Below are 22,887 nucleotides of genomic sequence, written 5' to 3'. Positions count from 1 at the left end.
TTTCAACGTATGTGTGTGTGACAGTATTGCGGGAGAGACTCACTTGTGGCTGCTGTTGAGAGCGGGCAAGGGAGAGGAGTGTCGGAGAGGAAGAATGTCGTACTCATCACTGACATGGAGACCATTTGAGTAAGGCTGCAGACAGACATACAGGTCAAAAGAGGCACACAGACTGACAAGGAGGAAACATCAGTATACAAAAGTGCACAAGAACAAAGTCTACGGTAATCCACTTATTTTCATTCATACATGCAATCTCCATATGCAAACATTGGCATTAGAATGGCCTTACTGAGGAGCTCAACTTGACACCATCCAACAAGTCAGTTCGTCAAATTTCTGCCCTGCTAGAGCTGCCCCGGTCAACTGTAAGTGCTGTTATTGTGAAGTGGAAATGCCTAGGAGAAACAATGGCTCAGCCGCAAAGTGGTACGCCACACAAGCTTACAGTACGGGAACGCCCAGTGCTGAAGCGCGTAGCGCGTAAAAATCGTCTGTCCTCAGTTGCAACACTCACTACCGAGTTCTAAGCTGCCTCTGGAAGCAATGTCAGCACAAGAACTGTTCGTCCGGAGCTTCATGAAATGGATTTCCATGGCCGAGCTGTCGCGCACAAGCCTAAGATCACCCACCGTGTGCAATGCCAAGCGTCGGCTGGAGTAGTGTAAAGCCTGCTGTCATTGGACTATGGAGCAGTGGAAACGCGTTGTCTGGAGTGATGAATCACGTTTCATCATCTGGCAGTCTGACGAACAAATCAGGGTTTGGCGGATGCCAGGAGAACACTACCTGCCCCAATGCATAATGCTAACTGTAAAGTTTTGTGGAGGAGGAATAATGGTTCGGGGTAAGCCCCTTAGTTCCAGTGAAGGGAAATCTTAATGCTACATCATACAATGACATTCTAGACGATTCTGTGCTTCCAACTTTGTGGCAACAGTTTGGGGAAGGTATTTTCCTGTTTCAGCATGACAATGCCCCCGTGCACAAAGTGAGGTCCATACAGAAATGGTTTGTTGAGATCGGTGTGGAAGAACATGATTGGTCTGCACAGAGCTCTGACCTTAATAACCTCTTAGGGCTAGGGGGCAGTATTTACACGGCCGGATAAAAAACGTACCCGATTTAATCTGGTTACTACTCCTACCCAGTAACTAGAATATGCATATACTTTAGATATGGATAGAAAACACCCTAAAGTTTCTAAAACTGTTTGAATGGTGTCTGTGAGTATAACAGAACTCATATGGCAGGCAAAAACCTGAGAGATTCCTTTACAGGAAGTGGCCTGTCTGACCATTTATTGGCTTTCTTTGACATCTCTTTCCAAAACAAAGGATCTCTGCGGTAACGTGACACTTCCCACGGCTCCCAGAGCCCGGGAAAAAGCTGAATGTCGTCATTCCAGCCCCAGGCTGAAACACATTATCGCCTTTGTCAAGTGGCCGATCAGTAGACAATGGGCATTAGGCGCGTGCACTGGTCGCCCCCGTCTTTCTTTTTTTCCCTCTATTTAGCTAAACGCATATTCCCGGTCGGAATATTATCGCTTTTTTACAAGATAAATTGCATAAAAATTGATTTTAAACAGCGGTTGACATGCTTCGAAGTACGGTAATGGAATATTTAGAATTTTTTTGTCACGAAATGCGCCATGCTCGTGACCCTTATTTACTATTTCGGATAGTGTCGTGAACGCACGAACAAAACGCCGCTGTTTGGATAACGATGGATTATTTTGGACCAAACCAACATTTGTTATTGAAGTAGAAGTCCTGGGAGTGCATTCTGACGAAGAACAGCAAAGGTAATAACATTTTTGTTATAGTAAATCTGATTTTGGTGAAGGCTAAACTTGCTGGGTGTCTAAATAGCTAGCCCGTGATGGCTGGGCTATGTACTTAGAATATTGCAAAATGTGCTTTCACCAAAAAGCTATTTTAAAATCGGACATATCGAGTGCATAGAGGAGTTCTGTATCTATAATTCTTAAAATAATTGATATGCTTTTTGTGAACGTTTATCGTGAGTAATTTAGTAAATTGTTAGTAAATTACCCGGAAGTTTGCGGGGGGTATGGTAGTTCTGAACGTCACATGCTAATGTAAAAAGCTGGTTTTTGATATAAATATGAACTTGATTGAACAAAACATGCATGTATTGTATAACATAATGTCCTAGGTGTGTCATCTGATGAAGATCATCAAAGGTTAGTGCTGCATTTACCGGTCTTCTGGGTTTTTGTGACATTATATGCTAGCTTGAAAAATGGGTGTCTGATTATTTCTGGCTGGGTACTCTGCTGACATAATCTAATGTTTTGCATTCGTTGTAAAGCCTTTTTGAAATCGGACAGTGTGGTTAGATTAACGAGAGTCTTGTCTTTAAATAGCTGTAAAATAGTCATATGTTTGAGAAATTGAAGTAATAGCATTTCTAAGGTATTTGAAAATCGCGCCACAGGATTCAACTGGCTGTTACGTAGGTGGGACGATTTGGTGCCACCTGCCCTAGAGAGGTTAACCGAGGACAGACCCCATCGAACACCTTTGGGATGAATTGGAACGCCGACTGCAAGCTAAGCCTAATCGCCCAACATCCGTGCCTGACCTCACTAATGCTCTTGTGGCTGAATAGAAGCAAGTCCCCGCAGCAATGTTCTAACATCTAGCAAAAAGCCTTCCCAGAAAACTGGAGGCTGTTATAGCAGCAAAGGGGGGACCAACTCCATATAATGGCCATGATTTTGGAATGAGATGTTCAACGAGCAGGTGTCCACATACTGTTGGTCATGTAGTGTAGATACCACTTTAGCTTCCAAACCTACTCAGCCAGGATTCAATCCCATTGCAGGTTATAGCCATTGCGGCTATGAAAGACAATTTCTGATTGAGCTGACATATGCAGAATTTACCAGGAATGAGATCTCCAAATTGAATCTCAGCCTTAAACTGCAGGCCACAGTCCCTCGTCAAAATTAATGACAACAAAAATGTGGGTTTTGGTGTTAATTTAAGGTTTGTGTAAGGCATAAGGTTAGTAGTGTGGTTAAGGTTTAAAATATTTTATGACTTTGTGTCTGTGCCACTAGTGACTACCCTGCAGAGCTGTCATCCCAATAAATGCCAACCTGCCAATCCTTTCCACATTGGGCAGAGGTTGGCATGCCCCCTGCAGACAACCACCTGGACACTGTGCCCACCTCATCTCCCACACTACCCCAGAGGACGCTACCCTCCAATTACAGGATTTTCCCCCCATGGGTTCTGAGTAACCCATCTGGCATGTGCTCACCTGGGTTGGGGTCAATGCTGAATCATTGCAATTATATTTACAAATTGATATTATGCCATTATTTTCTATGAGGTTTTTTCAATTGATGAATTTATCATAGTTCAAATGGAATTGACCTAGAGATCTTCTTGGGTCTAAAAAGTCAAACACGAACAGACCAGAGGACAATCAGACCGGGACCAAAACGGAGCTGAGAATAATCAGACCCGAACCCAAATTGACCCGACGATAATCAAATTGACCAACCCTGGTCTAAATTGACCAACCCTGGTGGCAATGTTGCCAGAACTTTACACTGCAAAATTGGCTGGAGGTGGACTTCAGTCACTCTGGCACAACCTGCATGGATAAGGCAGTATCTGACTGCCATCCACACCAGGTCAGTTAGGGCAAGGCTAGAAGAGCGCAGCTATGAGGGCAGTAAATAGAGATAATATGAGCGAGAGCGCGATAGCGAGACTTATCAGACCTATGCCCCTTCTGCCCACCCCATGCCCCCCGCCCCTGCGGCAAGGACCTCAATATGACAGCAGGACATATGACCAGGCCATGAGAAGAGCAACAGGCCCAACCCCCATTATTACATCCGCCAAAGCCCCGTCCTGCAACCTAAGAGGTATATATCAGATGCTCAACATGCTCTGCTCACACTTACTATAATGGTCCGGGCCTAAACAACACAAAAACAACACTAGACACTATGGAAGACAAAGCTTTTACTATCTCATCCTGGAATATACAAGGTCTGAGGTCATCTGCCTTTGCCCTAAAGAGCAGGAACCCAGACTTCATTAAATAAATTGGAAATACAGATATTGTCATCCTACAAGAAACATGGTATAAAGGCGACGGACCTACTGGTTGCCCTCTAGGTTACAGAGAGCTGGTAGTCCCATCCACCAAACTACCAGGTGTGAAACTGGGAAGATACTCAGGGGGTATGCTAATTTGGTATAGAGCAGACCTAACCCACTCTATTAAATTAGTCAAAACTGGAACATTTTACATCTGGCTAGAAATTAATAAAGAAATTATCTCAACAGAGAAAAATGTCCTCATGTGTGCTACCTATATCCCCCCAATAGAATTCCCATACTTTAACGATGACAGCTTCTCCATCCTAGAAGGGGAGATCAACAATTTCCAGGCCCAGGGACATGTACTAGTCTGTGGTGACCTAAATGCCAGAACCTGACACCCTCAGCACACAAGGGGACAAACACCTAACTGGAGGTGACAGCATTCCTTCCCCCATATGCCCCTCTAGACACAACTACGACAACATGATCAACAAAAACGGGTCACAACTCCTGCAGCTCTGTCAGACACTGGGTACGTACATAGTCAATGGTAGGCTTCGAGGGGACTCATATGGTAGGTATACATCTAGCTCATCTCTTGGCAGTATTACTGTAGACTACTTTAACACTGACCTCAACCCAGAGTCTCAGAGCGTTCACAGTCAGTCCACTGACACCCTTATCAGATCACAGCAAAATCACAGAGCTTTGCTCAATCATGAGGCATCAAAGCCAAAAGAACTGAATAATATTAAGAAATGCTATAGATAAAAGGAAAGTAGTGTGGAAATCTACCTAAAAACAAATTCAATCCCTTCTAGACAATTTCCTGGACAAAATGTGTAAACTTGGCAGTAGAAAACATAAACAGTATATTTGACCTCCCAGCTTCCCAATCAAATCTAGAAATGTCAAGCAGACAACCTAATGAAATTAACAACAATGACAAATGGTTTGATAAAGAATGCACAAACCTAAGAAATAAATTGAGAAACCTATCCAACTCAAAACATACAGACCCAGAAAACCTGTGCCTAAAACAATACAGAAATACACTATGGAAAAAGAAAGAACAGCACGTCAGAAATCAGCTCAATGTAATTGAAGAATCCATAGAATCTAACCACTCCTGGGAAAATTGGACAACTCTAAACACACAACAACAGGAAGAGTTATCTATCCAAAATGGAGATGTATAAACCACTTCTCCAATCTTTTAGTCTCTATAACAAAGAAGAAACAGCAAAAACATATACATGATCAAATACAAATCTTATAATCAACTATTAAAGACTACCAGAACCCACTGGATTCTCCAATTACATTAAAATACAAACCCTCCAACCCAAAAAGGCCTGAGGTTGATGGTATCCTAAATTAAATGATAAAATATACAGACCACAAATTACAATTGGCTAAAGTTAAACTCTTTAACATCATCCTCAGCTCTGGCATATTCCCCAATTTTTGGAACCAAGTACTGTTCACCCCAATCCATAAAAGTGGAGACAAATTTGACCCAAAATAACTACCGTGGGATATGCGTCAACAGCAACCTTGGGAAAATCAACTGCATTATCATTAACAGCAGACTCGAACAATGTACTGAGCAAATGTCAAATTGGCTTTTTACCAAATTACTGTATGACAGACCATGTATTCACCCTAATTGACAAACAAACAAACCAAAACAAAGGCAAAGTCTTCTCATGCTTTGTTGATTTAAAAAAAACCTTTCGACTCAATTTGGCACGAGGGCCTGCTATACAAATTGATGGAATATGGTGTTGGAGGAAAAACATACAACATTATGAAATCCATGTACACAAACAAGCAAAAAACACGCATTTCTTTCCACAGGGCCGGGGGGTTAGACAGGGATGCAGCTTAAGCCCCACCCTCTTCAACATATATGTGACCCGTTTCAGGAAACTAGGCGTATGTCGCGGGTCATTACTTCACAGGAGAGCCGTTTGAACATAAACTTTTTTTTAATCAAAATGTTTTTTGGGGGGCAGAAATGCCTTCTCGAACATGTGAACTTTCATGTGCCTTAATAACAAACTTGTATGCCATCTGTAAATAAGAATACACATTTTAAATTACAAGCCTAGTTGGTTAAGCCACAGAAAAAGTCAGCAACCTTCCCGCTAGCCGTGATTGGGTGAGATAACGATTTGGCTGGACATGCCGAGAGATTAGTTTGGTCTGCCATATAGCATGCTTCTGTCTATTTGAGCTGGTCAGTATGTGTAGGTAATCCTGTCTAACACGTCGTTTTGTTTTAAATGTTACGCTAGCTAGCTGAGGTTAGATGGCTGGCTTGATAGCTAACATTACATTTATTATCTGTGTGTGGTAATGTTATCTCAGAATGCCATTTCGCATTGCTAGTTTTAGCCTAATGTTAGCTATCTAACTAGCTAACATTGAACCTATTGGTTAACTTTGGCTAGCTTTGACAATCGGTTTGTATTGCTAGTACTCTATGGATTGGGATTATGGTTTATTGTTTAGCTAGCTAGCTCCATGCATAAACAAAATACTCCAAGTTAAAGCTGACTGTTAGCTAGCTAGCTGACACTAGATGGCTGGCTCACTAGCTAAAATTACTTTTATGATCTGTGTGTAGTAATGTTATCTCAGAATGCCATTTCACATTGCTAGTTATAGCCTAGTGTTAGCTAGCTAACTGACATTTACTCCTAAGGTGCTGACCTGTTGCACCCTCAACAACCACTGTGATTATTATTATTTGACCCTGCTGGTCATCTATGAACATTTGAACATCTTGGCCATGTTCTGTTATAATCTCCACCCGGCACAGCCAGAAGAGGACTGGCCACCCCTCAGAGCCTGGTACCTCTCTAGGTTTCTTCCTAGGTTCTGGCCTTTCTAGGGAGTTTTTCCTAGCCACCGTGCTTCTACACCTGCATTGCTTGCTGTTTGGGGTTTTAGGCTGGGTTTCTGTACAGCACTTTGTGACATCAGCTGATGTAAGAAGGGCTTTATAAATACATTTGATTTGATTTTGCCAAGGAAAGTGAAAAGGACTGAGGGAAAGTAAAATGGAAAATACATGGAAAAGAACATTGTTAGAACCTCAAAGAACATTGCATTTTCAAGATCATGTAACATCAAACATAACATCAAAATGCATCTTATATTCTTGCCCTGACAGATAAACCACATGATTTCACTGTAATAGTGAAATCAATTGTATAAAAATCAATTGTATAATAATGCTAAAATATTTGTACCTGGAATTTGTTTTTCAGCATCAGTAGAACATGCCTGACTCTCCTCCACCAGTCATACAAGGAGAATGGTCTAATGCCTCCCATCAAAAAGAGAGCTGGCCCAAGCAAGCAAAAGCAGCAGCGCAGTCATCAACTACATGCATCATTTTTTCACCAACTACGGAGTTGGGGAAACACGTGTGGACCTGAACTGCGATAACTGCAGTGGCCAAAACAAGAACAAGTTTATGCTCTGGTATTGTGCCTGGTGGACCATGCACAAGCTCCACCACAGTCTGGACCGTCACCTCCTGATCACAGGCCACACCTGTGATTTTCTGTTGTTGTTATTCCCCGTTTTACAGCTTCGATGCTTTGAAGCCTGGTGTTGTTGTCTCCAAGGAGCGTTCGGACTGTCGGACCAGGTTTCAGCTGCTGCACAATGCTAACATCCTTCCTCCCATAGATGGTCTGCCTGTACAAGCACCACCTGGACTGGACACAGCTAGACAAACGTATCTTTTTGAGAAGATCAGGGAATTTTGCGATGAAGAGGCTATGGACATTACATGCCCTGCACCAAAGTCAAAGGCAGGACAGAAACAGGCTCTCCGAATATAGATTCCCTTGTTCATGCGTGGTTCGAACGGACCAGTCATCAGCACTATCAGCAGTGCCTCTATTCAAATGGCACTCTCCTAACACACACGCCATACGTTGCTGCTACTATTTTTGTATTTTTATCCTGCTTCTCAGCCACTTTACCCCAGATATTGATATTGTTCTTGTACATACTGTATATTATTTTTATTTATATTGACACTATCCATTTCTGATATTGCTACTATGCAAGTAACATTTTGGCTGTACTGTTTACACCTTATGTAGAGAACCATCCACTTGGCAAGATGTGGACACTTTCTGTTTACCTGAAATGTTTCCTTATTGTAGGCTACTACTTTTACCACTTTTAATCTTAATCTTTACTACACTACTCACTGTTTAGCACGTGATCTCACATGTGAGGCTTAGCAGGCTTAAGAGGGTGTGAACAATGCTGAATGGGTGTAGACAAAGCAGAGCTCTCCAGTATGTACCAAAACATTCAAAGGCCATTTTCTCAAAAGTGAGTTTACAAGTTTATCAGATTTCAAAGCAGAATTACTTTCCCATTGTTCTTAAAAAATGCAGTGTATGATATACCATTTTGTGTCTCTGAGCCGCTACTTTTGTTCAATGTAAAAAACACAATTTCAAATTTTGCTACATAAGACCGATTTGAGCCGGTTGGTCACATATATCAATGAATTGGCGAGGGCACTAGAACAGTCTGAAGCACCTGGGCTCACCCTACTAGAATCTGAAGTCAAATGTCTACTGTTTGCTGATGATCTGGTGCTTCTGTCCACAACCAAGGAGGGCCTACAGCAGCATCTAGATCTTCTGCACAGATTCTGTCTGACCTGGGACTTGACAGTAAATCTCAATAAGACAAAAATAATGGTGTTCCAAAAAAGGTCCAGTTCCCAGGACCACAAATACAAATTCCATCTAGACACCATTGCCCTAGAGTACACAAAAAACTGTACATACCTGGCCTAAACATCAGCGCCACAGGTAACTGCCACAAAGCTGTGAACGATCTGAGAGACAAGGCAAGAAGGGCCTTCTATGCCATCAAAAGGAACATAAAATTTGACATACCAATTAGGATATGGCTAAAAATACTTGAATCAGTTATAGAACCCATTGCCTTTTATGGTTGTGAGGTTTGGGAAAATCACCAAATTGAGACTTGTCTGTAGAATTCTGCCAAAATATCCTCTGTGTACAATGTAAAACACCAAATAACGCATGCAGAGCAGAATTAGGCCGATACCCGCTAATTAACAAAATCCAGAAATGAGCCGGTAAATTCTACAACTACCTAAAAGGAAGCAATTCCCAAAACTTCCATAACAAAGCCATCACCTACAGAGAAATACACCTGGAGAAGAGCCCCCTAAGCAAGCTGGTCCTGGGGCTCTGTTCACAAACACAAACAGACCCCACAGAGCCCCAGGACAGCAATACAATTAAACCAAATCATGAGAAAATAAAAATATACGTATAGTGAGGGAAATATAAGTCTCCAGCTTCAGCGATATTTGCAATTCGTTCCAGTCATTGGCAGCAGAGAACTGGAAGGAAAGGCGGCCAAAGAGTTGTTGGCTTTAGGGATGGCCAGTGAGATATACCTGCTGGAGCTTGTGCTACGGGTGGGTGTTATAGTGACCAGTGAGCTGAGATAAGGCGGAGCTTTACCTAGCATAGACTTATAGATGACCTGGAGCCAGTGGGTCCGGCAACGAATATGTAGCGAGGGCCAGCCGACTAGAGCATTCAGGTCGCAGTGGTGGGTGGTATAAAAGGCTTTGGTGACAAAACGAATGGCACTGTGATAGACTGCATCCAGTTTGGAAGCTATTTTGAAGTCGAGGATCGGTAGGATAGTCAGTTTTACGAGGGTAAATGTTTGGCGGCGTGAGTGAAGGAGGCTTTGTTGCAAAATAGAAAGCCGATTCTAGATTTAATTTTGGATTGGAGATGTTTAATATGAGTCTGGAAGGAGAGTTTACAGTCTAGCCAGACATCTAGGTATTTGTAGTTGTCCACATATTCTAAGTCAGAACCGTCCAGAGTAGTGATGCTAGTCGGGTGGGCGGGTGCGGGCAGCGATCGGTTGAAGAGCATGCATTTGGTTTTACTAGCGTTAAAGAGCAGTTAGAGGCCACGGAAGGAGTGTTGTGTGGCATTGAAGCTCGTTTGGAAGTTTGTTAACTTCTTACATCTACACGTTCCGCTAGCGGAACGTCTGCTCCAATATCCAATGATGGGCGGGGCGCGAAATTCAAACTCCTCTAAATCCGAAAACTTACACTTTTCAAACATATGACTATGTTACAGCTATTTAAAGACAAGACTCTCCTTTATCTAACCAAACTGTCCGATTTCAAAAAGGCTTTACAGCGAAAGCAAAACATTAGATTATGTCAGCAGAGTACCCAGCCAGGAATAATCACACAGCCATTTTTCAAGCTAGCATATCATGTCACATAAACCCAAACCATATCTAAATGCAGCACTAACCTTTGATGATCTTCATCAGATGACACACCTAGGACATTGTGTTATACAATACATGCATGTCTGTTCAATCAAGTTCATATTTATATCAAAAACCAGCTTTTTACATTAGCATGTGACGTTCAGAACTAGCATTCCCACCGAACACTTCCGGTGATTTTACTAAATTACTCACGATAAACGTTCACAAAAAGCATAACAATTATTTTAAGAATTATAGATACAGAACTCCTCTATGCACTCGATATGTCCGATTTTAAAATAGCTTTTCGGATGAAGCACATTTTGCAATAATGTAAGTACATAGCCCGGCGTTACAGGGCTAGCTATTTAGACACCCACCCAGTGTAGCCTTCACCAAAATCACATTTCCTATAAGAAAAATGTTCTTACCTTGCTTGTTCTTCATCAGAATACACTGCCAGGACTTCTACTTCAATAACAAATGTAGGTTTGGTCCCAAATAATCCATCGTTATATCCAAACAGCGACGTTTTGTTCGTGCGTTCTAGACACTATCCCAACGCTAAATCTCGGCCACGAGCATGACGCAAAATATGACAAAAAATTTCGAAATATTCCATTACCGTACTTCGAAGCATGTCAACCGCTGTTTAAAACCAATATTTATGCAATTTATCTCGTAGAGAAGCGATAATATTCCGACCGGGAATCTGCCTGTCTGTAAACTGAGGAAAAAACCAAAAGCCGGGGGCGGGGCGTGTCACGCGCCTAAGGCTTAGTCCATTGACTGACCACTCAGCATTTGCTCTCGTGTGCTTCAGCCAGGGCTTTGAATGACATCATTCCTGTTTTTCCCGGGCTGTGAGACTCCATTGTTGACGTGAGAATTGTCACGTAAGAGCAGAGATCCTTTGTAAACGACAGAGATAATAAAGAAGGGCAAGAAATGTTCAGACAGGGTACTTCCTGAACAGAAGCATCTCAGGTTTTTGCCTGCCATAGGAGTTCTGTTATACTCACAGACACCATTCAAACAGTTTCAGAAACTTTGGAGTGTTTTCTCTCCAAAGCTAATAATTATATGCATATTCCAGTTTCTGGGCAGGACTAATAATCAGATTAAATCGGGTACGTTTTTTATCCAGCCGTGAAATTACTGCCCCCTAGATGTAACAGGTTTTAACACAGTGTCCAAAGAAGGGCCAGATGTATACAGAATGGTGTCGTCTGCGTAGAGGTGGATCAGGGAATCACCCGCAGCAAGAGAGACATCGTTGATGTATACAGCGAAGCAGTCATTTGAGAAACCAAGGCTGTTGAGTCTGCCGATAAGAATACGGTGATTGACAGAGTCGAAAGCCTTGGCCATGTCAATTAAGACGGCTGCACAGTACTGTATTTTATCGATGGCGGTTATGATATCGTTTAGGACCTTGAGCGTGGCTGAGGTGCACCCGTGAACAGCTCAAAAACCGGATTGCGCAGCGGAGAAGGTACGGTGGGATTCGAAATGGTCAGTGATCTGTTTATTAACTTGGCTTTCAAAGACTTTAGAAAGGCACGGCAGGATGGATATAGGTCTATAACCGTTTGGGTCTAGAGTGTCACCCCCTTTGAAGAGGGGGATGACCGCGGCAGCTTTCCAATCTTTAGAGATCTCGGACGATACGAAAGAGAGGTTGAACAAACTGGTAATAGGGGTTACAACAATGACGGCGGATCATTTTAGAAAGAGAGGATCCAGATTGTCTAGTCCAGCTGATTTGTACGGGTCCAGGTTTTGCAGCTCTTTCAGAACATCTGCTATCTGGAGAAGCTGGGGAGGCTTGGGCAAGTAGCTGCGGGGGGTGCGAAGCTGTTGGCCGGGGTTGGGCTAGCCAGAAGGAAAGCATGGCCAGCCGTAGAGAAATGCTTATTGAAATTCTCGATTATTGTGGATTTATCGGTGGTGACAGTGTTACCTAGCCTCAGTGCAGTGGACAGCTGGGAGGAGGTGCTCTTATTCTCTATGGACTTTACAGTGTCCCAAAACTTTTGGAGTTAGAGCTACAGGATGCAAATTTGTTTGAAAATGCTAGCCTTAGCTTTCCTGACTGACTGTGTATATTGGTTCCCGACTTCCCTGAAAAGTTGATTATCGCGGGGACTATTCGATGCTAGTGCAGTCCGCCACAGGATGTTTTTGTGCTGGTCGAGGGCAGTCAGGTCTGGAGCGAACCTAGGGCTATATCTGTCCTTAGTTCTAAATGTTTTGAAAGGGGCTGGTAAGATGGTGTGGAAATTACTTTTATAGAACGACCAGGCATCCTCGACTGACAGGATGAGGTCAATATCCTTCCAGGATACCCGGGCCAGGTCGATTAGAAAGGCCTGCTCGCAGAAGTGTTTTAGGGAGCGTTTGACAGTGATGAGGGGTGGTCGTTTGACCACGGACCCATAACGGATGCAGGCAATGAAGCAGTGATCGCTGAGATCCTGATTGAAAACAGCAGAGGTGTATTTAGAGGGCAAGCTGGTCAGGATAATATCTATGAGGGTGCCGGGGTTTACGGATTTAGGGTTGTACCTGGTGGGTTCCTTGATAATTTGTGTGAGATTGAGGGCATCTATCTTAGATTGTACGACTGCCGCGGTGTTAAGCATATCCCAGTTTAGGTCACCTAACAGAATGAACTCTGAAGATAGATGGGGGGCAATCAATTCACATATGGTGTCCAGGGCACAGCTGGGAGCTGAGGGGGGGTCTAAAACAGGTGGCAACAGTGAGAGACTTATTTCTGGAGAGATTCATTTTTAGAATTAGAAGCTCGAACTGTTTGGGAATAGACCTGGAAAGTATGACAGAACTTTACAAGCTATCTCTGGAGTAGATTACAACTCCTCCCCCTTTGGCAGTTCTATCTTGACGGAAAATGTTGTAGTTGGGTATGGAAATCTCAGAATTTTTGTTGGCCTCCCTAAGCCAGGATTCAGACACGGCAAAGACATCAGGGTTGGTGGAGTGTGCTAAAGCAGTGAGTAAAACAAACTTAGGGAGGAGGCTTCTGATGTTAACATGCATGAAACCAAGGCTTTTTCGGTTACAGAAGTCAACAAATGAGAGTGCCTAGGGGCACGCAGGGCCTGGGTTAACCTCCACATCACCAGAGGACCAGAGGGGGAGTAGGATGAGGGTACGGCTAAAGACTATCAAAACTGGTCGTCTAGTGCATTGGGGACAGAGAATAAAAGGAGCAGATTTCTGGACGTGGTAGAATAGATTCAGGGCATAATGTACAGACAGAGGTATGGTGGGGTGCGGGTACAGTGGAGGTAAGCTCAGGCACCGAGTGATGATAAGAGAGGTTGCATCTCTGGACGGGCTAGTTATGCTGGGTGAGGTCACCGCATGTGTGGGAGGTGGGACAAAGGAGGTATCTGAGGCATGTTGAGTGAGACTAGGGGCTCCGCAGTAAACTAAAACAATGATAACTATCCAAAACAACAGTGTACCAGGCATATTGACATTTGAGAGAGATGAGAGAGATGGCATAAAGCAATCACAGGTGCTGATTGGGAGAGCTAGCTAAGACAACAACGGATAAGACAGCAACAGCTAATCAGCTAAGACAACAACAACAGGTAAAATGGCGATGAATGGGCAGAGAGGGTCAGTTAACTACACACAGGGCCTGAGTTCGAGGCAGATAAACAAAAAATAAACGGAGTACCGTGAACAGTCCTATGTAGCTGATGCCTGCTGGAGTAATGGTCAAGGGTTTACGGCAGGAATCCAGGGTTGTAGTGGAGAAAACAGTATGATACAGGCAGGCTGACAAGTATTATCCAGGCAAAAAAAAACAGCTGGTGTCTGTGCAGAAGGTAAAGGCCGCTAGCAGTGGCTAACAATGACTAAATAGCTAGTAGCTAATTAGCTGGTTAGCATCTGATGGCTAGCTGCTGATGGAGGTTCTGGATATAAGGTCTAAAAAATAATAGTGGATCCGTGTCACATTGAGTGAGGCGGGTTACCGGAAGGTATATTTAATTTAAAAATGGAAAAGAGAAAGAAAATAAATGGAAATATATACAAAAAAGACAAAAAGTAAACGAGAGGACGACAAACCACGTCTACACTGCTACGCCATCTTGGAGTAATTCCGAGATGCATATTGAAGATATTGGAAGAACAGTCCACATTTACTTTTCGTCAGCCAACAAGATGAGTAGGCCTAATGAACAGCTGTCACGCCCTGACCAGGTGAACTCGGGGATATTTTTCCTTGGTTTGTGTTTTGTTTACGTTTTAGCCTTGTGTAGGCTCTAGGTGGGAAATTCTAGGTTGGGTTCTGTCGATTCCCAATCAGAGACAGCTGTCGCTAATTGTCTCTGATTGGGATCACATTTAAGTGCTGTTTTCCCCACGCTGTTTGTGGGGTGTTGTCTCGTTATTTGAGCACGTAACGTATTGGCAGTTTTTCCTTGATTTTGTGTACATGTTTAATTCTAGTGTGTTGAATAAACATGTATTCGCTCCCAGCTGCGTTTTGGTCCGCTTCCTCGTCACCAGACGCCGAACGTTACAGAACACCCCACCAACAACGGACCAAGCAGCGGAGGAGGGCTGGCAAGGACAAGGAGCAGCACAAGGAGAGGCACCAGGAGAAAGGCTATCTGGAGTCATGGACTTGGGAGGAAATCCTGGATGGGAAAGGACCATGGGCTCAAGCTGGGGATTATCGCCGCCCGCAGTGGGAGATCGAGGCGGCGAGAGCTGAGAGGCGCTGGTATGAGGAGAGGGAGCGCAACGGACACGGGAGGCAGCCCCACAATTCTTTTGGGGGGGCACACGGGGAGATTGGCGGAGTCAGGTGGTAGACCTAAGCTAACTCCCCGTGCTTACCGGAAGCAGCGTGGCTCTGGTAAGACACCGTGTTATGCTGTGGAGCGCACAGTGTCCCCAGTGCGCGTTCAAAGCCCGGTGCGCTACATACCAGCCCCCCGCAAGTGCTATGCGAGTGCAGGCATCGAGCCAGGGCGGATGGTGCCAGCTCAGCGCGTCTGGTCTCCGGTGCGCCTCCTCGGTCCAGGTTATCCTGCGCCGGCGTTGCGCACTGTGTCTCCAGAGCGCTGGGAGGGTCCAGTTCGCCCAATGCCTGCTCTCCGCCCGTGCCGGGCCAAAGTGGGCATTCAGCCTGGAGTGTGGGTAAGGAGTGTCCGTACCAGAACTCCAGTGCTCCCCCACAGCCAGGTTTATCCTGTGCCTCCTCCTCGGACCAGGCCTCCAGTGGATCTTCCCATCCTGGTCCGTCCTGTGCCACCTCCCAGGACTAGGCCTCCGGTGGGTCTCGCCAGTCAACAGTCGTCGGAGCTGCCCGCCAGTCAACAGTCGTCGGAGCTGCCCGCCAGTCAACAGTCGTCGGAGCTGCCCGCCAGTCAACAGTCGCCGGAGTGGTCCGACTGCGCTGAACTGCCGGAGTGGCCAGACTGCGCTGAACTGCCGGAGTGGCCAGACTGCCCTGAACTGCCGGAGTGGCCAGACTGCCCTGAACTGCTGGAGTGGCCAGACTGCCCTGAACTGCCGGAGTGGTCAGACTGCGCTGAACTGCCAGACTGCCCAGGCTGTCCCGAGCTGCCAGACTGCCCTCCGGCCCAGCCCGTTCCTGCTCCCCGCACCAAGTCAAAGGTGCGTGTCCCCAGTCCTGTCCGGCCCATACCTGTTCCCCGCACCAAGCCCACGGTGCGTGTCCACAGTCCTGTCCGGCCCGTCCCTGCTCCCCGCACCAAGACAGCTGTCGCTAATTGTCTCTGATTGGGATCACATTTAAGTGCTGTTTTCCCCACGCTGTTTGTGGGGTGTTGTCTCGTTATTTGAGCACGTAACGTATTGGCAGGTTTTTTCTTGATTTTGTGTACATGTTTAATTCTAGTGTGTTGAATAAACATGTATTCGCTCCCAGCTGCGTTTTGGTCCGCTTCTTCATCACCCGACGTCAAACGTTACAACAGCAAAAGCACTAGCTATGTCAACCTATTCCCCATAGTGCAAAAGTCGACCTATTCTATTCTGTGCGAGAAATAAATATTCCAAAATATTACAGTCTGGGACAGTTGTGGGATGCGATAGATCCAAAATTAATACAACCACTAGCATCAAAAAAACATTTTTTATGTAATGTGGCTGACACAACAGATCAGAACATTTAGCTTAAATGTTGATAAACTATTAGGCTATTTATTCACATTATAAGAGCAGCAATGCACACATGGTCTAAGGCTATAAGCACAAATGTTCCATTAGCGGAAAACACTATTATCAAAAGCGACCGGAAACGCAATTATGCATGTAATGCTTTTATTATAAAGGTGCATTTTTATGGTGAAAATTATCTTCCCCAAACCTGAAACTTACACGCTGCTTATATATGCCAGTTAGGCTTTACACCCTTTGTAAAGCGGATGAATATGCTTCATTTTAAGAAGTTATTTGGCAACTTTAGTTGTGATACAAACCTTATTAAAACATATAGGCCTATGGGCTAGGCTACATGAGGTGCGCGACTATGATTCGAACAAGGCACAAAAAAATATGATAATAATATAGAATTCCGGAACGACGATCCACAACCAGGACATCCAATGGACATTCTTGTGATGGTCTACAGCTTGCAGAAATCCTACCAGGTTAAACCACCAGAGGGGGATTGTCATGATGATCCACAAACCAGGACATCCTATGGACATTCTTGTGGTGGGTTGCAACTTGCAGAATCCTTCCAAGATTGAACCCACCAGAGGAAGACTGCCATGACTGTCCTGTGAGGATCCAGATGGGTCGGATCAGCTTTGCAGTGGATGACTTTGGCCAGACCCCCTCTCGCCCACAGAGGGGGGAAGAAGAGTGCTGGAGAGGGATTGACAGCTCACACCCTGTTGTAAATCAAGGACAAGAACATTCAGCTCTCTCCCTCTCCAATGTTCACCACAGGAATGTGCCTTTGTTTCACAGACATTTTCCCGCCGGAACTCTAACACGTTCTAAAGCGAATACTGGAACAATATTTCTAACATTTTAGGGCAGAGGTGACCTAAAAGAACACTGATGTCAGTTTGGTTGTTATTTTGTAATGTCATTAACATTTTTATAAAGGAAATACTGTAACTTGAAAAGTATACACACTATATGTGTGAAGTGTCCATCCGATACGTTGTGAATAAAATATGAAACATGATGAAAGTGTTTTTTGTTAAGAGAGGCGTGTGATTTTAGAAATTATAAGAGGAAATTGTTTATATAACTTTGCACAAGTAAGTAGTCACCGCCTCCTAAGTGATGTCAAAGAGCATGTCAACCTGGTGGAACCGCCATCTTGAATGAACTTCATAAAATGATGGGTTAAGAATTAATATATCAGACGTCGAGCTAGAGCTCATGTTTAAAGTGGTTTAAACTTTAAATCTCAACACGATGTAGAGATGATAGTCACCTCCTGGACAATCACTGGTACGGCTGATTAGCTGTCCTAAGTAAAGTATCTAGAAAAGTGAATTTAAGTGGGACCATTCTACTTCTCTGCTCAAATCTCAGTAGTACGCGACTCTCATCACCTCACTGAGAACCATCGACACGGCTGGCTAGCCTATCTTCAAATAAGCATCTTCCAGAGCGAATTGAAGGACAATAACCTCTGTAGTTCTGTTCAGGACTACACGACAAGTCCCCGGATACCGGACGACAGCAGAGGAGAACAACAGTAGGAGATGGTGCGGACCATTTTTGGACAATCCGAGCCTTACAGCGTGCCGCAAAAAGGCCAAACTCCCTTTCCAAGCCGGCCTGGTTCCAAAAGAAATACACGAAGAACCAAGACATTTACACGGAAATACATTCATGATTTCTTACTCCAAACGGGTGGCGGTTCGTGTGCAAAGTATATGATTACTGCGAGAGTAGTTTCTAAATGTACCAAAGTATTATGTCTCTGTCCCTCTCTCTCTCACCCTCTCCATGTCTTTTGTAACAAGTCGTCATATTGTGTCAGTCTGCTAGGGACCTGTTTCTAATGTATTAAGTGTGTATGTTTATCCTGTGTTACCATTTAGTTAGCTAGTAAATAAATAATCAAACCAATTTGTGTAGTACTGAATCATAAGTAAGGCTCGGGTTACGACTGTTCAGAATGATGATATGATATGAGGTTATGATTGATAAGTTGACTGTTTATGGATGTGATAGGTAAAGACCTTTAGAGTTTAATTTGGGACATGGTAACTCTTTAAAGAACTGCTCTCATGGTGCCCCATATCCTAATGAGTTAATTGTTACATGATTAATTTACTCAGGAAACAATTAAACATAGTTGATTGACAAATAACAGTCATCAGATTAATGTAAGTAACGTTCAACGTATTGGAGCCCCGTGCGAGGAATCTAAGACAAAATTATGCCTTACTGTTGAATTCAGTCTACATTAATTGGGTAGCAAATTGCGTTATACACCAAAGAGCAGTGGGCAGGATTGTCGTTGAGTGTGTGTTTCCTTTCGACCCAGATAGCAGGGAAAGATTGACTCCGGTGTTTTATACCTGACAAAGGGTCAGTGTGTAGGGTGAATAATTACGTTTCCAGTGCTAGGACATAAGGGCCAGCCGATTAAGGACATTTTAGAAGATATATTCGAGTGGCCGAAGCAAAGTATTATCTCTCTGTCACTCGCACATTAGAAAATGTGAGTAAACACGGAAAATATTTCTTTGTTACTGCGTCTTCCGGTAACGTCGCTAGCAAGAAACGGCAACTGGGATGAACATGAGACGTCGTTAGTAAACCCCCGTTCCCGAACTGAATGGGACCTTTTTGTCCTTGGAAGTGAACATTCTTGTACAAGAACGGCTAGCTTTGCATTAGATACTAAGCTAACAAATAGAGAGAAAGCCCCCCTTGTGGTGAAGAATCGGCAGTCATTTTTGGGGGGATTTTTTTCCCCCCAATGTGAGGGCAAACGTCTTCTCACATTTGTAAGAACTGGTTACACTTTATAATATCCAACGAATCTCAACTGATTGGATATCGTTGTCTCATTTGATTTAACAACGCAGTTAAATTGCAAAACAAACATTTATATCAGGTTGATCACTCAGATAAGGACCAAATGAATTTGTTCCAACCAATGAGCCATTTAAACTTTTCAATCTTAAGAAAGATTCAGCGACGCTTTCAGGTTAATTCAAGTTTAATTCCCAGATACCAAATAAAATAAAATAAAATTGTATTAGTCACATGCGCCCAATACAACAGGTGTAGACCTTACAGTGAAATGCTTACTTACAGTGAAATGCTTACTTACAAGCCCCTAACCGACAGTGCAGTTTCAAAAAATACAGATAAGAATAGGAGATAAAAGTAACAAGTAATTAAAGAGGAGCAGTAAAAAACAACAATATATACAGGATGGTGCCGGTATAGAGTCAGTGTGCGGGGGCACCGGTTAGTTGAGGTAGTATGTACATGTATGTAGAGTTAATTAAAGTGACTATGCATAGATTACAACAGAGAGTGGCAGTGGTGTGGAGAGGGGAGGGGGGGGGGCAATGTGAATAGTCTGGGTAGCCATTTGACTAGATGTTCAGGAGGCTTATGGCTTGGGGGTAGAAGCTGTTTAGAAGCCTCTTAGACCTAGACTTGGCGCTCCGGTACCGCTTGCCGTGTGGTAGCAGAGAGAACAGTCTATGACTAGGGTGGCTAGAGTCTTTTTCAGGATTTTCCTCTGACTGCCTGGTATAGAGGTCCTGGATGGCAAGAAACTTGGTGTACTGGGCCGTTCGCATTACCCTCTGTAGTGCCTTGCGGTCAGAGGTCGAGCAGTTGCCGTACCAGGCAGTGATGCAACCACTCAGGATGCTCTCGATGGTGCAGCTGTAAAACCTTTTGAGGTTCTGAGGACCCAAGCCAAATCTTTTCAGTCTCCTGAGGGGGAATAGGTTTTGTTGTGCCCGCTTCACGACTGACATGGTGTGCTTGGACCATGTTAGATTGTTGGTGATGTGGACACCAAGGAACTTGAAGCTCTCAACCTGCTCCACTGCAGCCCCGTCGATGAGAATGGGGGCGTGCTTGGTCCTCTTTTTCCTGTAGTCCACAATCACCTCCTTTGTCTTGATCATGTTGAGAGAGAGGTTGTTGTCCTGGCACCACACGGCCAGGTCTCTGAACTCCTCCCTATAAGCTGTCTCGTTGTTGTCGGTGATCAGGCCTACCATTGTTGTGTCATCGGTAAATTTAATGATGGTGTTGGAGTCATGCCTGGCCATGCATCATGAGTGAACAGAGAGTACAGGAGAGGGCTGAGCACGCACCCCTGCGGGGCCCCTGTGTTGAGGATCAGCGTGGTGGATGTGTTGTTACCTACCCTTACCATCTGGGGGTGGCCCGTCAGGAAGTCCAGGATCCAGTTGCAGAGGGAGGTATTTAGTCGCAGGGTCCTTAGCTTATTGATGAGCTTTGGAGGGCACTATGGTGTTGAACGCTGAGCTGTAGTCAAGGAATAGCATTCTCACATAAGTGTTCCTTTTGTCCAGGTGGGAAAGGGCAGTGTGGAGTGCAATAGAGACTGCATCATCTGTGGATCTGTTGGGGCGGTATGCAAATTGGAGTGGGTCTAGGGTTTCTGGGATGATGGTGTTGATGTGAGCCATGACCAGCCTTTCAAAGCACTTCATGGCTACAAATGTGAGTACTACGGGTCGATAGTCATTTAGGCAGGTTACCTTAGTGTTCTTGGGCACAGGCACTATGGTGGTCTGCTTGAAACATGTTGGTATTACAGACTCGGACAGGGAGAGGTTGAAAATGTCCGTGAAGACACTTGCTAGTTGGTCAGTGCATGCTCACAGTACACGTGTCCTGGTAATCCATTTGACCCCGCGGCCTTGTGGATGTTGACCTGTCTAAAGGTCTCACTCACATCGGCAGTGGAGAGCGTGATCACACAGTCTTCCGGTACAGCTGGTGCTCTCATGCATGTTTCAGTGTAATTTACCTCGAAGCGAGCATAGAAGTAGTTTAGCTCGTTCAGTAAGCTCGTGTCACTGGGCAGCTCTCAGCTGTGTTTCCCTTTGTAGTCTGTAATGGTTTGCAGGCCCTGCCACATCCCACGAGCGTCAGAGCCGGTGTAGTACGACTCAATCTTAGTCCTGTATTGAAGCTTTGCCTCTGATGGTTCGTCTGAGGGCATAGCAGGATTTCTTATAAGCTTACGGGTTAGAGTCCCTCTCCTTGAAAGAGGCAGCTCTAGCCTTTAGCTCAGTGCGGATGCTGCCTGTAATCCATGGTTTCTGGTTGGGTATGTACATACGGTCACTGTGGGGACAACATCATCGATGCACTTATTGATGAAGCCAATGATTGATGTGGTGTACTCCTCAATGCCATTGGAGGAATCCCGGAACATATTCCAGTCTGTGCTAGCAAAACAGTCCTCTAGCTTAGCATCTGCTTCATCTGACCACTTTTTTATTGATCCAGTCACTGGTGCTTCCTGCTTTAATTTTAGCTTGTAAGCAGGAATCAGGAGGAAATAATTATGGTCAGATTTGCCAAATGGAGGGCGAGGGAGAGCTATGTATGCATCTCTGTGTGTGGAGTATAGGTGGTCCAGAGTTCTTTTGCGCATTTAACATGTTGATAGAAATGAGGTAAAACTGATTTACGTTTCCTTGCTTTAAAGTCCCCGGCTAGGAGTGCCGCCTCTGGGTGAGCGTTTTCTTGTTTGCTTATGGCGGAATACAGCTCATTCAATGCTATCTTGGTGCCAGCCTCTGACTGTGGTGGTACGTAAACAGCTACAAAGAATATAGATGAGAACTCTTCGGTAGGTAATGTGGTCTGCAGCTTATCATGAGAAACTCTACCTCAGGCGAGCAATGGCTCGAGACTTCCTTAGATATCGTGCACCAGCTGTTGTTTACAAAAATTCATAGATCGCCGCCCCTTGTCTTACCAGACGCCGCTGTTCTATCCTGCCGGTACATCGTATAACCAGCCAGCTAGCTATATGTTGATATCGTCGTCGTTCAGCCATGACTCCGTGAAGCATAAGATGTTACAGGTTTTAATATCCCGTTGGTAGTTTAATCTTCCCAATAACTCGTCCATTTTATTGTCCAAATATTGCATGTTTGCGAGTAGAGTTGAGGGGAGTGGGGGTTTATTCAATCGCCTCCTAGTCCTTAGAAGGCAGCCTCTCTTTCTCCGCCTCCTCTTCACGCAGATCACAGATCGGGGCCTGTTCCTGAGGGAGCCGTATATCCTCCGCCTCGGGCTCGTCAGAGTCGTGAAATAAGAAAAAGGATTCTGCTAGTCCGTGGTGAGTAATCGCAGTACTGATGTCTAGAAGTTATTTTAGGTCATAAGAGACGGTGGAAGCAACATTACATACAAAAATAGTAAAAAAAAGAAGTCACAAACAACGCAGATAAACCAACAA

General features: G+C 44.4%; 1 protein-coding gene across 4 annotated transcripts in view; it reads right to left on the bottom strand.

Moving 5' to 3' along the window:
- cblb (Cbl proto-oncogene B, E3 ubiquitin protein ligase) overlaps window positions 1-22,887 on the bottom strand; it is a 224,416-nt gene that overhangs the window by 28,518 nt on the left and 173,011 nt on the right. For all 4 annotated transcript variants that reach the window (XM_029701775.1, XM_029701774.1, XM_029701773.1 and 1 more), the window contains one exon: window positions 44-135. In XM_029701775.1, the coding sequence (XP_029557635.1) occupies window positions 44-135 (92 nt within the window). The remainder of the gene's footprint in view (window positions 1-43; window positions 136-22,887) is intronic.

Source organism: Salmo trutta, chromosome 19, assembly GCF_901001165.1.
Source record: "Salmo trutta chromosome 19, fSalTru1.1, whole genome shotgun sequence".
In the NCBI taxonomy this organism is placed as follows: Eukaryota; Metazoa; Chordata; class Actinopteri; order Salmoniformes; family Salmonidae; genus Salmo; species Salmo trutta.
The sequence above is the reverse complement of the archived record's forward strand: the minus strand, read 5'-3'. Positions and strand labels throughout refer to the sequence as shown.